The 16531-nt window shown below is 44.4% G+C and overlaps 1 protein-coding gene across 4 annotated transcripts in view; it reads left to right on the top strand.

The window, feature by feature from the left end:
• The window catches only part of rasal2 (RAS protein activator like 2), a 91245-nt gene that overhangs the window by 50471 nt on the left and 24243 nt on the right, over positions 1-16531 (top strand). For all 4 annotated transcript variants that reach the window (XM_040145614.1, XM_040145613.1, XM_040145612.1 and 1 more), the window contains 2 exons: positions 10859-10965; positions 16303-16415. In XM_040145614.1, coding sequence (XP_040001548.1) covers positions 10859-10965; positions 16303-16415 — 220 coding nt within the window. The remainder of the gene's footprint in view (positions 1-10858; positions 10966-16302; positions 16416-16531) is intronic.

The following is a 16531-nucleotide window of genomic DNA, read 5'->3' as shown; positions in this document are numbered from 1 at the left end:
CTGGGGTCTGAAACGCTTGAGTGATGGGACGTGCTCCTCCGGGCTGCATGTGGGCGAATGTGCACGGGGGTGGTTCAGTGACACTTGTGCGCCTGTTCCTTCGACACAGATATGTGCAGTTTGTACAATGTGTAAGTTTTTCTTCTCCAGTTTGAACCTGCGTCCCTAGAGGAGCTGGGTCGACTGATCAGCTGGCTGGTCTGCAGGATGCGTTGTCGTTTCCCCAGACCCTCTGCTCTGCTGATTATCAAGATAGTCCCAATACAATGAAGCCAAAAATCCTGTTTTGGCTTCATTGTATTGTTTTTACCTTCAGCTGCTTTAATGGTTTATTAGGACAAGAATTAGCATTTACTACAGGGGAACTGAAGTCTGGCTCTTGAATTACTAACCTTTATTAGTGTCAGGTCAGTGCTGCTGGACCAACATAGAAAAGATAGACAAAGATGTTTTTGCGCTCACTGTGCGTTGCCCTTAGGTTGACCCATGTAGTATTTCTCCTCTTAAGTTGGAGTATTTTGCTTTGTACTGTTTATGGATAAATTGCACTGACTGAAAAGCCTACGACAGGAGACCGAGCGGGAAAAAAAGAAGTTCCATGGCTCTATAATCTGACTAAAATGCGATTGCTCAGATTTTAAATCGTCACGTGTACCGATTTTCAACATCTGGCCGGTGCGCATCCGTCTCCCGAAGACGTCATCTTTACAGGAAACTCCCAGCCCGCTCAGTCGTTTAGGGTTGGGGTTAGTGGTGGCGCCGTGGGGAAGCTGACGTAGAGTCGTCCTGCAGAGGAGGTTGAACCTGGCTCCACTTTCACTGCAACACAATGTGACGTCATCCGTCAAGACGCTGCAGTGGCCAGTCACACACGTGGAGGTGCACATGCCAGGTCGATTGCTTTATAGCACGCATCGCAAGTATCTGCATCTTACTTCATCTTCTCACTTGTACCTGTAGCAACGTGCTTACACCAACACAGCCCCATGTGTCGGGGTAACGCAGTACTATATTTAGTCTAAACGAAAACAAGCACAGTCATTACCTTGTTCCGTAAATTTCTCCTGTCTCACTAACTGCTAAAATTTAGTGACGTGTAGTCGTAAAACTAACCAGCCAGATGTTTGGCTGGCAGCTGGAGCTCAGGGAGTCTGATGTGATGTGATTTTAATAGTCACAGGTAAAGGGCTGACAAACAGAAATTCAGAAATGGACATCGAGACCTAAGTCGTCTTTTATCTCACAAAACGGAGACGCTAGAGCGGGGAGAAAGTGGATGCCGTTGTTCTTCCAAACCACGTGGATTTCTGTGTTTCGAAGTCCTTTAGCTGGCAGAAGCACGCACTGGTAGACCAGGTGCGAGCAGACTGAGGGATGAGTTCCTCCGCCTCACGATGTGACACCTGATAACAACCTCTCTGCTTCGTCTCCGAGCTCTGCCTGTTTCTGCTCACAGGCCTATTTTTAGCAGCGTTTTCCCACGAGTCTCCCTGAGAAGCTCAGTAACTACAAAGCCGACATGTGAGTCATTTTCACCCAAAGTCCTAGTGGTCGGGGATGCTGAGCTCCCAGACGAAAGTTAATCTGAAGTCTTCGGAAAAACGCACACCTCATTGGCTGAGGACAATCCGTGTCCAGGAATTAGTCTCAGCCGGCTGGTGCAGAGTCACAGGTGCTGTTCACAATGTACAGTCTCTAACCCACAGCATGTCAGTCCGTCTCTCATCGCCTTCCCTCCTCCGTCTGTGGCTCTCAGCTCTGAGGCCATTGGTTCCTGCTGAAGACGTAAGTCTCTAAAAACTCCTCACAAACATGTAGTTTAATTTTTTTTTTGAAAAGTCTCAGTGATTTTTCTAAAACAGCTGCTCACTGTAGTTTTTATGAAACAAACAGGAGGAAACGGCGCATGTGTTGGGGACTATCTTCAGCGGCGGATTGATCCACGTCTGGTGATGTAGTGAGTGTTTGTGGCAGCAGAACAGTGTGTGTGTGGGACTGAGTTTAAATAAACTACAGTGTGTGTGTTCATGATGATAAAGGAACATGTGTCCCAGAGCAACAGTGTGACTCACTGATGTTTTTTAATAGTTTCTGGAAGATACATATCACAGCACCTGTTAGTGGAAGACGTTCAGTGCCGGTCTGAGTCCGAGCAGGAAATTTGTTGACGAGAAGAAACAAATAGATTATCGCCCGAATTCTCCTGTAACGTCATTTACAAATGCTCCAAATTCACGCTTGTCCTATAAAATTACAAATACACATTCGCCGGCCTTTTCTGGAGCAGAAGAATGTTCTGATCGTGATGATTTTCTGTGACACAAAACAAATAATTCAACAATATTTGACACAAGTCAGCTGTTGGGGAGTGTCGTCAATTCCCTGCCAGCGGCGAGACTCTGCTGGTCTCCAGTCTGTACTGAATCCTCAGTCTGAGCATCCCAGATTGTGAAGGTCACGGTATCTCTGTCAAGTGGAGACTCTGGTGAATCCACCTAAACTATCGATTGGGCCGAGCCGTGACTGAGCCTCCTCTAATCGATATCTTGTTAACAGCAGCAGGAGGAGGTTGAAGGTAAAACCCTGAGAGGACTGAAGATCACTGATGATCACAGAGCGTTTGGCTCAATAGGTTGGCTGATAACTGACAAAAGCAAGTGCCACAATGTCTTTGAACAAATACCACCATAGCAACAATAACGTCGGCACAATGTGAGATGTTTTTGGACATTTAAACACAAGCGTATTTGGTTGAGATACTGTAGGTCGTTAATCTCGTTGGCTCTGGTTTGTTGTTGTGGTGCCGTTGGTGTTGACACAGTGTTCAAACCTCAGAAAACAGTTGAGTCACCTGTAAAGCATCACAGTCCCAAACCTGTCGTCAGTTTGCTAATGCACAAAGAGACGCTGCACGCGAATGCGTCATTTCAGCAGATGTTTCAGTTAATCTGCACTTCTGCCTAGACCTTTGTAAGAGAGGCATCCATACCAAAATATAAAGAAACCTGTTCAGGGATGAAAGTGCTCCGTCGCTACGACGGGTTCCAAAGAGCCTACGTATGAAATCAGTGTATATCCGAAGGGGAAAAAAGTGAGGGGAGGGGGCTGTTACGGGACTTAGGAATCGCACTACCAGGCGATTCAGGTTAGCTAGCATTGACACGCTTTTACCAAAGGAACGATCTGATGTATTGGAGATCAATAAGACTGTCAAATAAATGGAGATGGGGTTGGCTCTGCTACTTGGGGAGAACGGCAGGACTTTTAGTTTGCGGTGCAAGAAAAAAATCAAACCGCCAAGTGTGTGTTTTTTATGGGATGCAAAAAAAACCAACAAAACAAACACCAAGAGAATTCAGTATGGCAGTAATGGCAAAAAACAGTGGCTGCATTAGAGAACAGCAGTAGTGGGCTGTGTGGGGTGGATGCGCGTCCCCACACGGGGGCCTCCTCTGTAACTTCTTGTGCCAACTGTAGATGGGGAATATGATTTAGTCTGAAAAAAAACTGTCTGAAGATTTTTTTGCTTTAATCCCTGCCTGTTTGGGTGGGGGGGCAGAAGTATTTGGTTTAGCTGATCAGATTAGATCCATATCGGCAACACTGATTGGTTTTAAAGCCAGGCTCTAGACTTGACAAGTAAACTGTAAACATATGATCATAAATGACAGTAAGTACAACAGATGTCTGACCTGTAAACTTCACTTTATTGTTACAAATTAAGTTATTATAATTAAAGGCCGCAGTTTAATTAATAAGGCTCAAATATACTTAAAAACGCAGCTGTGAAAACATTGCGCCGCTGCAGTTTCATTAACACCTGCGATAAGTTTATCTTTATCACACCTGCGCCGATGAAAGCACGGGCATGAATAAAACAAAATCCGCAACAGGCTCCAAACACACAACTCCTGCAGCACACGAACACCTCGTCAGCTTCAGCGCTCAGTCAGAAAACTAAAAAGCTGCAGCGTCGGCTGTCTGATGGTGATGATATAAACTGATGGAAACATTTATAATTCATCAGCGGCCGCACCTCCTGCTGCTGCCAAAACTCAGCCCGGTCCTAATGGGGTTCAAGGGGAAGTGGCTTCAACAGTGGGCGGATCTGAAGGCTATCTGAGAGTAAAAACTGTTTTTGACTCCACAGGAACTGAGGCTGAAACACTCTGCGTCTCAGGTCACACCTGGTGTTTGGTGTTTGGTGTTTGGTTCGTAATGTTTCAGTGCCGTTAAAGCGCCTGAGTATCGCGATGGCGACGACGAGCGACGACTATTGTCCTAGAGATCAGCGTGTGAGCGGTGCCGTGACCTGAGTATTGTGTGGACAGTGACATTACTCCTCTTCGCTCTGTCTCCCGTTCACGTCCGTCGAGGCCCGAACAACCAGTGAGTTCAGGCCTGTTTCCTGTTTGGGCGTGGCCTCCAGCCAGCTCCCGCAGACTCACAGCTCCGCGTCGGTGCTGATGAGAATTTATTTAATTCTATCGGTCGACCCCGATGGATACGTAATAAATGCCATTGTGTGTATTGTGACTGTAGGCTCGTTTGAGACAATCCAGGCACGTGCGGAATCGATCAACGGCAGTCGTAGCAGCTGGTCAGATTTCTGTCCGACTTGATCCGGACTCGCTCCGACGTCACGCAAACACAGCCGACGATAACCGCACGAGATTGTTGTGGCTGCAGTTCTTGGAGCCAGGCGCTGCAGACTGCACAGCCTCGGGGCATGATGGGAAACGCCTGGCTCTCACCTGATCTAACAGCTGATTGGTTTAGATGCTGGATCAAAAAGGTGACGTTTTCTAGGGAGAGTTTTTGGTTTTATTAGTCTGATTTTGCACTGCAAAGGTTTATTCTGTTGAGAGAATAAATGCTGTGTGGTTGATGCTGACTTTTATCAGTCAGAGATGCTGAATACATTCATCTCATATTACTGGTAGTTCTTAAAGACCACAGACAATCACTGATTCTTCTAGTCTACAATATGAATATTACCGATTTAGGCCGAATTGTTAGTGTTCAGTGACAAAGACACTTTTTGTAAGATGTGAAGATTCATAAAATTTGTACCATGACACATCAATAATGAAAATGTATGTCTTGTATTTCTTTCCTGTCCCTGACTATTGATTATGACTATTGATTAATGGTTTGAATGTATTTATGTAGTTTTACAGGGACAGGTCCAGCAGTCAAGTCTGGTCAGCTGATTTAAATACGGCTGTAAAAGGACACGACCCCTTTTACATGAGAATTCGTTAAATACAAAGGTCAAATCATAGACGGGGATCGCAGATGGACTATGTAGGATTGTAATAGTCTACCCTGTCATACAGAAGAAGATCATTAAACAGTTACTGCAGACTGAGAGCCCATTCCACACCTGAAAACTTACTCGGACAGGAAGGGTGTTTCGGTTTTACAGGAGAAAAGACTGAAGATCAAGACTAACTGATTGGTTTGTTTAACTTCCCCACCTTCGTTAAAGAGAAGCCTGAGCTTTTCTCGGCGAACCATCCGTGACTGCCTCTCACACAATGGACGAGACAGACCCAAATAGGGCTCACTTGACGCTATGACTCAGCACCCAGAAACCACTTCAGTCTGTTGACTAGTGCTTGTCCGGTCCTACTGCGGCTGCTCTGCCTCCGCCTGGCCAGTAGGGGGCAACCTGCGTGTGGTTGAAGAAAACAGTGAAGGCGTGAGCGCCGTGCCGTGGTCACAGCAGAGGCGGAAATTACGAACCATTGTTGCGAATTCAAATGGTTTCTTACGAGTCCGTTCAAAGATTCGTAGCCGCTGACTGTCCTCCTTTCGCTTTTTTTCAAAGCGAAGCGATGACATCACGGTTCAGATGTACCTCAGTATAGATCTGCGACGGTAAGTCGATGAATCGATTAGTGATCAACAGAAAAACAATCGTTCTAGTCATTTTTTATATATAAATGCTAAATATAAGTGTCAGGATACGAAGCTGTTCATTGTCCCGTATGACTGGTATTGAAATACCTTGGGGTTTAAGACTGTTTGCTGAATTAACCCAGCAGAACACATCACCCTGGACTCAGAAAACGATGGTCGTTACGGTAATGACGGTAATAGAAATAGTCGACTTACCAGTAGTACGATTCACCAAGGTATATGGTTACACTGGTTAAACTGGCACATCTCTAATGAGTTGGTATTTTACCGACCTGGAACCAGATCAAAAACAGAAGCGGCTATGAGGACCCGAGGCTGGTTTTCAGACTAAATAAGCAGTTATTAATATCTGGAATGTTATAAACTGACTGATGAGAAATAACAAGAGGATGAAATAACGATGAAGAAAATCAATGTCTGTTGCAGCCCTGATGTGATGTGATGCTTGTTTTTGATTTGGCTGAACAGCAAATGAGGAGAGCTGTACAAGAGTGCACGCACGCACACACACACACAGACAGACACACACACACACACGCACACAGACAGACACACACACACACACACACACACACACACACACACAGTTAATAGCCGAAGCCCCTAGATTTGTGTCTCACATCAGTCGGCTGAGGGGAAACTTATTTACTAATTATCCTGCGTGTGCAGCGATAAATGCAGCTCCAGAGGAAGAGAAGACAATAACTAGGGGAGAGAGAGAGAGGCTGCCACTGAGCTGCTGCAGAGAGAGGGAGGGAGAGAGAGGAGCGTCAGCAGAGACAGAGGAAAGGAGGAAGATGAGAGAAAGGAGAGAAAGCAGAACAGTGTAGTTGGAGGGATTGATTGAATAAATGCGGTAAAACCTCCGCGCTCTGAGGGGGAGAGAGAGAGGGTTAGAATTACTGCTGAGGGGAGAGAGAGAGAGCGGCAGAGAGAAGGAGAAGGGCAGAGATGGGAGAGGAGGGACCGTGAGGAGGAGGAGGAAGGATGCGGTGCTGAGGAGGAAGAGGCAGGTCGGGGGGGACGCCAAAGTCGAGGATGTTCACGGGACGAAGACGGACGTTTGCAGCTTAACCTCATTGGCTGACAGGTGGCGGCTGCTTTGGCCAATCCTGTCTGACTCTGTGTGTGTGTCCTCTCCTCAGATGATGGGGAACAGCTGCGATCGAGGTATCGTCTCTCTCTCTCTCTCTCTCTCTCTCTCTCCATGTCATGTGACCGACCTGTTATACCTGGCTTCTTGCGGCATGTTGCCTCAACTTTGTCTCAGCAGTGAAGAAGAGGAGCGATGGTGGTCATCATCGTTCCTCCTTTTCCATTACCTGGATGGGGGGATGTGCATGAAAGTTTGTCCCCGGCTTCCTCGCGGCGCTGCATGCGTGCAGCGTGCATTCTCCTGCGGCTGGAACTTGATCCGGCACTTTGCAAAAAAGCTGATAAACGCTGACTGCTGCTGCATGCTGCGTTCGCTGGGGCTCAGTCACACGGACGTGAATGTTTTCCTGTTGCAGAAAGCAGCACGTTCGCTTATGTGTTTTCATACCATCTAAACATCGTGCTAAGTCCACACGGCGCTGGTTTGACGTCCCACACTCTGAGTCAGTGTGGATCTGAAAACTGTTGACTCTGTAGATTGGGTGATAATACTGGTACCAGCCAGCGTATTCGGCAGCCAGAATTGGATTAAAATGAACCGTTATCTGTCATTTGACCACTGATAAACCTCAGTATGAACACAGTGGATTCAGGACTCACTGGCAGCTGATTCTTCATGTGTGTGTCGATGTTTGTCTTCATACTCTCAAAAAGCATGTTTATCTGTAAAAGAAGGAGCTTGTTTTGATTAAAACATACAAATATGTACTAATGCATCGTCAAAACCAACTTTCAAATTTGATCTTTTGTAAGAATTTCTGCCCAAGAATTCTCGTCGCCATTTCAAGTTTAAAAATAAATGTGTACTTCAACTGAGATACCGGCTACATCTAAGCACTAGTAAGGAGTCCAATATGGGAAACATGATGAGTTACTCAGTGAGGTGATGGAAATGTAACCGTTGGAGAGTGAAGTTATCCCTTTAATAGCTTGGATTGTATTAGACTTGGACTGTGACTAATAGTTAGTATTAATTATTTTCCTTATTGATTAATCCGGTGTTTGTTTTCTTTGATCAATTAACCTTTCGGTTTATAAGAAGTCAGAACATAGGGAAAAAAATCAAATCTACTATTTCTCGCAGCCCAAGGTCATGTAGTCAGGTTTCTTGTTTTATTCGACCAACAGCCCAAATCTCAAATATAGTCAGTTTACTTTCATATGTGACAAAGAAAAGCATCGAATCCTCACGTTGAAGGAGCCGCAACCGGGGAAGAGTTGGCGTTTTTGATTGAGAAATTACTGAAACAATGAATGAATTATTAATCGTTTCAGTTGTTGTTGTTGCCGATTAATGTTTGGTCAGTCAGCTAATCGATTGATCGACTAACCGCTGCAGCGCCAATGTGGATCAGTGTCATGAAGTATCTTGAATCCCTGGTGCAGATGCTTTCTAAATATATTACTTACATCCTCTAATTGAAACGATCTCTTCCAATTAAACCAGTCCTCGTTTTTGCTGGGAGTTTTGGGCCTCCGGAGATCCTCTGTCACCACATGTAGGACTGTTATTTTGAGCTTCGTGTCTTCTACAGTGGCGTCATCAACGTCCCAGCAGCTGTTAACAGACTCGTAGGAGTTAGCTGGAGAGGAAGTAAGAGAGTCTAAAATTAGCTAGAAAATCAATGAAGCGGGATATGAACCAGAGACAAGAGAGTGGCTGTAGGTGGGTTCCTGAGCTCCGAAGACGTGGTTGATTACTGGGCCGAACTGAGACCGGGAGGAGTCACCGGTCTGGATTTCAGACACTGAGAAGATGGTGTCCTTATCACAGATTTACAGGCCTTTGGCCCGGCACTCTTTTTCGTCCCTCGGGTTAGGCTGTCGTGACTTTTCTGATCGTACCTGAAAAGATTACTAGTTGAGATACAGGAAGGCATTAAGAGAGACTGGTGGTTTTCCTGTTAGCGTGATTATCCTGGTCCTCTTGCATGACCTGTCAGCATCAGGGCTAAAGAGAAAAAAGAAACCTAAATGCTAACATGATTAAAATGAAAATAAATGTAATAAGACTGTTCTGCAGTGGACAGTAGAGCTGCGAAATCGATTACTCGCTTAAATCAGTTTTCTTTGATTAAAAAATGCCAAAAATCCCTTGTTCTAGCTTCTCAGATACGAGGATCAGATTTGCCTTTCTCCATTTAATATTATTCTAGACTGAATATTGTTGATGAGAGAAAACAAGACATTTGATGGTAGCACCAAGGACTCTGGGAAAAATTGGGATGGCTTTTCTTTATTTTCTGACATTTTATAGACCAAATGATTGATCACGTAATTGAAAATAATCTTTGGATTAACTGATAATAAAAATAATTGCTAGTTGCAGCCCTAGTGGACAGTAATAAAGGCCTGACAGCTTCAGAACTATTTGTCTTCAGCTGTGAATGATGTTTTTTAATAGAAATCGAGGCTTTGTGGATTTAAGCTCCATAAGGTGAATCGGTTTTCAGAGGGTTGGGTAAAAGCAGGACTCCTGGAACTGCTGGGACTCAGCATCTTTGCCCAAGGGCATTTCAGCAGGGCAGAGGGTTGCTGATGTGGGTTTGAACCCGTCTGTCCGCCCCGCTGTCCTTGACACACTCTTCTGTCACCTTCCAGACAGACAGCAGTGTTTGTCAGAGTGAAGCAGAAATAACCACAGCAGCACAGAAACACTGCTGCTCTGTCTTCCTCAGATTCAATGTAAGGAAGGAATAGCTGATCCAAAGGCAAGAGTTTGGCTCGCCGATGTATTCATAGCCACCTTTAGATGATAATGAACTCCTGTGACACAGAGGAAGATGCTGCATTAGGCTGTGACTGCACAGATAATTCAGAAAGACGAATACATTGACGTTTTGTGTTCTCGCTAAGGATCGGGTTTTAAAAGCAACTGTTTTTCCTGCACAGAGAAATCTGGATTTTCCACATTTGGCTAACTAACTGCCTGCCAGTCACCGGGCTCACCGTTCAATCCAAAGTCGGCGCTACCAGGATATTGTGATGTTGGTCAGTGGCGCAAATCTATGAGCTGAAGTTGAGTTTCATTTTCCTTTATTTAAGCAGGTGAAAGTTTAATTGAGATAAACGTCTCTGAGCTCAGGCCAAGAGAGCAGCATAAAAACACAGTTACTACACGAACCAAGATCAAGTCTACAGAAAAGGTCTTCCTCTGAGAGTGGATCCTGCAGTTAAATGAACTGACCTTGACGGTGTAGGTGCGAGAGTGCGTAGACGTTTACTGTTTTAAAGGTGGGGCAACTCTTGTTCTTTGTTTCTATTTGTATCAAAATATAGAAATGGCTTCTAACACAAACCTCTCAATCTGTAGGTATTTGAAACCTGCTACCAAAACGATCTAAACCTCAGAACAGAAAGTCCCCGTCACTCGTCACATAAATGATTGATACTGGAAATGAAGTCCTTTGAAAAACATTTAGAAATTTACCGTAAAACATGGGAACTGGATATACAGAATAGTCTGTCTAGATAAACTGTCCCGTTCTCACTCTGTGGTTAAAGTGCAACGATCGCTACGTTGGTATGCGTCTGATTCTTCCACCTGCTGAAGATGCAGGGACCAGCTGACATTAAACAAAACACAGCATCTGTCCTCTGTCCAGACGTCCTCCAACCCCTCCACCGTGTCTTGACTCTCATCACCATGTCCTCCATCCGTCCGGTTCAGTCTGAGGCCCGCAGGCCTATGACGATGATGAAGGTCGTCAGGGCGGTTATACAGAGGAGGAGGAGGCTGTTCTGGTCTAACACGTTCTTTCTGTCTCTCTCCCTGCAGAAGCGTCTTCGGAGCGATCTCCGAGGAGGAGGAGTATCTCTGGTCTGGGGGGTTCGGAGAAGAGCGTCACCGTCGACAATCCAAACTCGTCGCCGTTTAAAGTGCCGGTGAGTGACGCACATGATCCACAAGCAGAGTTTTCACAGATCCTGAAGTCTTCAAGGATAAGTTCACAGTTTTTCAAGTCTGTCTTAAAACAGCCCGTGCGAACCTTAAAACTGGGTTTTCCTGCTGTGATCATTGCTCCTGCTCATGCTGACCGTTACAGTGTCTTTTTGTAATGCACTGTCAGTCTCAGTTCTTGTTCTGTGTAAAAATGTACGACAAACTTTATCTGAAGCTGATATCGTCAGAAATAACCATCCTGTTAGTACAAAATTCCCTCCTTGTGTTTCCCCGGACAGTCTTTCCATGCTGAGCTGCAGTGGAGGGACAGTAACACAATTTGGTGCTAAAAGACTGTAACTGTGGAAGATACCAGACTGCTGAAGCCTCATATTAGTTTGAATGGACTTTTGCACAGAACGAGAGTTTTTGACTTTGTCTTCCATCACATGCATTTTAAACATGTTGAGAAATGATCAGCTGATAACCCCGCGTCAGTTTCAGATTCTCAGTATTTGGAGTCAGTAGCGGGGGAACTGCTGGAGGCTGCAGATGTTTATTCAACGTGTCAGATACATTTCATCAGCATTTCATACATTCTGCTATTCAGCTCGTTTTCAGACCGGAGCTGCAGGTTGTGAGCAATAAAAGCTAATGTTTCTGCTTCTCGGCCAACAAGAGCTGATTACACCTCTTTGAGTTGGAGTCATTTTAGCCTTAGTTACTTACAGATGTTGAAAGACAGTGGATCGGAATTTCTGAATGTAGGGGTGATAATAAATATAATAATTCAGGAAATATACAGGATGATTACAGGATACAGATTACGGTCCAGAAATATAGTCCACATGTTTATGATTCCATGTAGAGCCACTTCCCTCAACTTTGTACTCTCCTGGGCTTTAAATACTGGAAATGTCTCGTAATAAAGTAGTAACGGTTGGGTGGATTTTAGATAACAGAAGCAGGCGAGCTTCTCTGAGAGTAGCCGCACCGGCGTTTGTAGCTCTGAAACCTCCTGCTAGTAGTGGATGGTACATTTCATGTTACAGACAGAAACACTCCGTGCTTTTACACTGAATTAGATTTTAACCCAGTGAGAGCAACACTCCATCTGTAGAAATTGTCATGAGCAATGCCTTCATCAGATTATCAGAGTAAGAACACCAGACTCATAATGCACATAACCTGATTAACACATGATTGGATTATCAGCTCAGAGCATGTAGAGCTGTAACCGTACCTGAGAGATTACTACAGGTAATCAGAGTACCGCAGCTCGTTTCATTACTTCTGTTGAAGAACATCAGTAAGTAAGTCTTGGCTGCTCTATATTTAGCTGACAGACAGATGGAGTTCGTCTCGTATCTCTGCCGCCGTCGACTCCGAACATTTCATCTTCGGCTGTCAGAAGTCCAAAGATGACTCTGTGTCTCTCTCTGAAGTGTTATGATGGGTATTTAACAGCCGTCGGAGATCATCAACACTGACATGCTAACACCATCTGCTATGACGTCTACTGCCCTAGGGTGAAGGAGCTGGAAGAGACTTCTTGGCTTGACTGTGAACTGAGTCTGAAAAGATGTGAAAGAAGAAAATAGGGAGACATGAAAGTTAGGTGGAACTCCAATGCTGATAATTTTTCGCCATAACTGATCTGAGCACCAAGTTCCTCGAGATGTGGATCAGCTGGACCGAGTGCCGATCCACCAATAAACCGCTCAACACAAGTACACAAGCCTAAAAATCAAATTTACAGGTCTTGAACCTTTTTGGGGTCGGTTATGACCTTAGTATCTTCTGAAAGGGAACTCTTCACATTTAATGATCAAAAAGTCAGAATTAAGCTCCATCCAGACACGAGGGCGGGAGGTGGGGAAGGAAATCTTTGCCGGTCTCCTCGGTAATTTAACTCATGGTACCGGATGACATTTTAACTGTGGTGAAATGACAGGATCTCGTCTGGCATGGACGTGGGGAGTGCTGCAGAGTTTAAGGGGAGGCAAAGAAACCGTATGAGGTGAATTACAGTCAAAATCTCATTCATAACTCAGTCAAATCTGAACAGACACACATGAAACACGCTGATATGATTCAGTGGGACGTCCACTTCCACTTAGGAATCAGAGAAACAAGAGGCTGCAGAACTTCCTTGGGAAACATCACGTTTCTTGGTTTCCTTCGGTATCACAGTGATCCGGTTACAGTTGTCTGTACATCCACGGCTACACTGCAACAGGAGCTGATCACAGCTGATTCAGCAGCTTTTAATGGGACAGTTTGACAAATAGGCTAAAAAACAGCAACAAAAAAAGGTTCTACAAGTACTGCAGCTGACAATACAATGGCACATTTGCTGACAAATGCGACAGAAATGTCAATAAATCCATGCACTTTGTAAATAATTGCAGGCCATATGATCCCTGCAGGTTTTTGTTGCAATCTTTCGTCCTTCTATTAAGAAGGTCTTCAGTTTAACTTGGAGAACCTGCAGAAACCCCGATTGTTTGGTGGTTGTGGTGTTATTTGATAGTTGACAGACTGGAAAGACTGCGGGGAGGGAATGGGTGAATGAATGAATGAATGAGCGGAGTCAAACATCCCCTAGCCCGAGGAATTGAAATGGTAACACTAAGATTCGTAAACAGAGTTTTGAACCGTTATCGTGAGCTGTCTTGTTTGGACTGGTCACTATTTGAGGACATTTATAGACCAAATGATCAGTCAGTTAACGGAGAAAAATATATTTTAGTTGTAGCTGTAGACGTGCGTGTGTTCTACTTTGACCGAGTTATGACTGAGAACACGTGGTGTCAGATTTAGGAGCTAAAGCTTAAACAAGTGATTGTATTTTCTGCATTTCTTCTATATTCAGTCATTTTGAATTTGTTGAATCCAGAACTTAACAATCACAGACAAAGTTAACCTGCGTCGTCATTACGGTGTCGTGAAATTCTGACATCGTTCTCTCTCAGGTCGTACTCTGAGCGGTTTTAGGTTCAGTCAGACTTCAGACTTCTTCTGAGTGATCCTTCAGACAGTAAACACAGGCAGAGAGCATGCTGGGAGATCACACAGCCTGGAACTCAGGTCATCCAGGTTCAGTCCTGTGCGCACGGCTCCGAACGCAGACCTAAAGCAGTGATCATTCTGTTCACTGATCTCTGCAGACCGATAATCACGATTAATGGCTTCGATTGAGACGTGTGTTTAATGACGCCGCCAGCCTGTGGAGATATTTTGGACATGTTTGAAGACTCAGAGTCTCTGGCAGGATGGATCTTTATTCTGATGCATTGATGGCAGCCAATGAGCCTGAAGGGAGTTTGTGGGGGAGGGCAGGGGGTGAGGAAGGCGGAGGAGGGAGGCAGAGATGTGTTCGAGGATATTAATATCTCAGGAAATGAGGCCACTCACTTCCTCTGCTCTGCACGGGGCTTTCATTGTCACTGAGGATCTGATAGGTGAAGAGGAGCTGAAGGGTTTGATCAGTTTGATCGGTTTGATCAGAGCCCGCTGAGTCATGTGACCAACGGCCCAGTCTGCTCACACTTCTGGTTCATGATGAGCTGTGCACAAACTTACTGGTGCGTTTGGTCGTATTCATCCATCAGACAAGATGATCAGCCGATGGAGCTCATCGACTCTCCAGTGTAAAACATATCAGTGTTTGAAAGTGATGCCATGGTCATCACAGTTTGGGTTTAGGACTCCTCCTAAGTGGACCTAAAAGTCTGTAAAAGAAAAGAAAGTTTTGTCTTCAGATCTTCGGCAAAACTGCTGAGACACTGTACCTGGGGAACAGAGGCAGGGTTCATCGTGTCTCATGGTACTCTCCACGTCTGCAGTGATTGGTTAACGTGACCGGCTTCTGTCAATAAATGTTCGGTAAAATGTTTAACAGCATGCAGGAGTCTGAGGTAAATAATAAATATTGTTGTGAGACAGACAGATTGATGGACAGATCAGTGGTTGAAACAATTAGTCAGTTAATTTGCTGATTTAATGAATTAATCAGCAACTATTTTGATGATTGATTTATCATTATAAAGTCATATTTTAAGAAAAACCCTGGTTCCAGTTTCTCTGTTTTGAGGATTTGATTTTTTTTTTCAGAAACGATTAATCGACTAATCAAGAAAATAATTGGGAGATTAATCAATAATTAAAATGATTGAGAGTTGCAGCTCCAAACATTCAATATTCGTCTTTACGTGTCTTTTAAACAGTGACACCGATTTCATACGTGAAACAAAGTAAAATAGTAACTTGTCAAGTCTGAAATGTTGCTCAGACGTTCATGTTCCCCTCAGGATAAATTGTGAAAACTTTGTTGATCCTCCGACTTTTCTTCTTTGGTTTTTGACCAAATATCCGCAAAAATAATGACATTCCCATCAGCCTCAGCTTTTTTTTTTTTTTTTTTTTTAGCCCTTAATGAAAACATATTTTTGAGACGGGATTGACATGTGACCATCATCCTTCATTGGATGGTGCAGTTATACAAACATGTGTCCCATCTATAGCACCAACTTCACCACGCAGTCTAGTGATGGACATGAAATTGGCTTTGTGTATACAGTGTGTTGTAGTTGGTGATGACCTAATGCAGCGGATTTATGTTTGATGGCTCATTCTGCTGACAGACAGCTGGGATGTTCCATGTCCGTCACGGCTGCAAAGCTTCATTTTTCCAGACCCTTAAATTAGGACTGACACAGGCACTGTTCTTAGAGTTTCTCCTAACTTAGCCAGTTTTGAATCTGTAAGACACATTAATCCAAGAGATAATATGTCACAACAAGGAAATGTTTTTCCAGAAATGGTCCAGAGATGCTAAAAGACAAACATAACCCGTGTAACAAAGTGCAAACAAGACAAAAACATAATTATCCTCATGAATATCCCTAAATATGATGAAATAGATGAATAGTCACATTACTCCATAGATCAACTCAGAGCTTGATATGAAAGGTGAGGCTGTGGTCTTCTCTCGCTGTTTGTCATTTACAATCACCGGTCTACCGGCCAGATTTCAGCTGTTGATTCTCCTCTTCTCCAGATAGTGAATCCTGATGTTTTTAGTGACCTCCACGGTCCTTCCTCTGGTGCAGCCATCATTACAGAATGCCCACTTGTACAGAGGAAATGTTGCATTTCCACTCTCTGCCTCCTCTTCCTCCTTCACCTTTTCCTCCACACCAAGGTGAACCAGAGAGTCCGGAACCGACGCTGTCTGACCCACTTTCATCAAGCAGCAGCTGAAAATAAGCTTTCTGACATGTCTCTGTCTCATAGACGACAGTTTCTGATCTTCTGTCCTTTATTTTATCCTTCAGGGGTTTTTCAGTAAACGTCTCAAAGGCTCCATCAAGAGGACGAAGAGTCAGACCAAACTGGACAGAAACACCAGCTTCAGACTGCCTTCGCTCCGGCCCCCTGAACCCGACAGGTAACTTCTTTTAACCCTGTGAAATTTGACCCAGTCCGTTCCAGTGCAGGTCAGTTGGTGTTAAGAGTCAGTGTGATGTGGTTAATGAACCAGTCGCCGTGTTTGATTTTTACAAC

The sequence above is a fragment of the Xiphias gladius genome, chromosome 15, assembly GCF_016859285.1.
Source record: "Xiphias gladius isolate SHS-SW01 ecotype Sanya breed wild chromosome 15, ASM1685928v1, whole genome shotgun sequence".
In the NCBI taxonomy this organism is placed as follows: domain Eukaryota; kingdom Metazoa; phylum Chordata; class Actinopteri; order Istiophoriformes; family Xiphiidae; genus Xiphias; species Xiphias gladius.
Note: the sequence above shows the minus strand (reverse complement) of the source record. Positions and strands in the feature narration are given on the sequence as shown.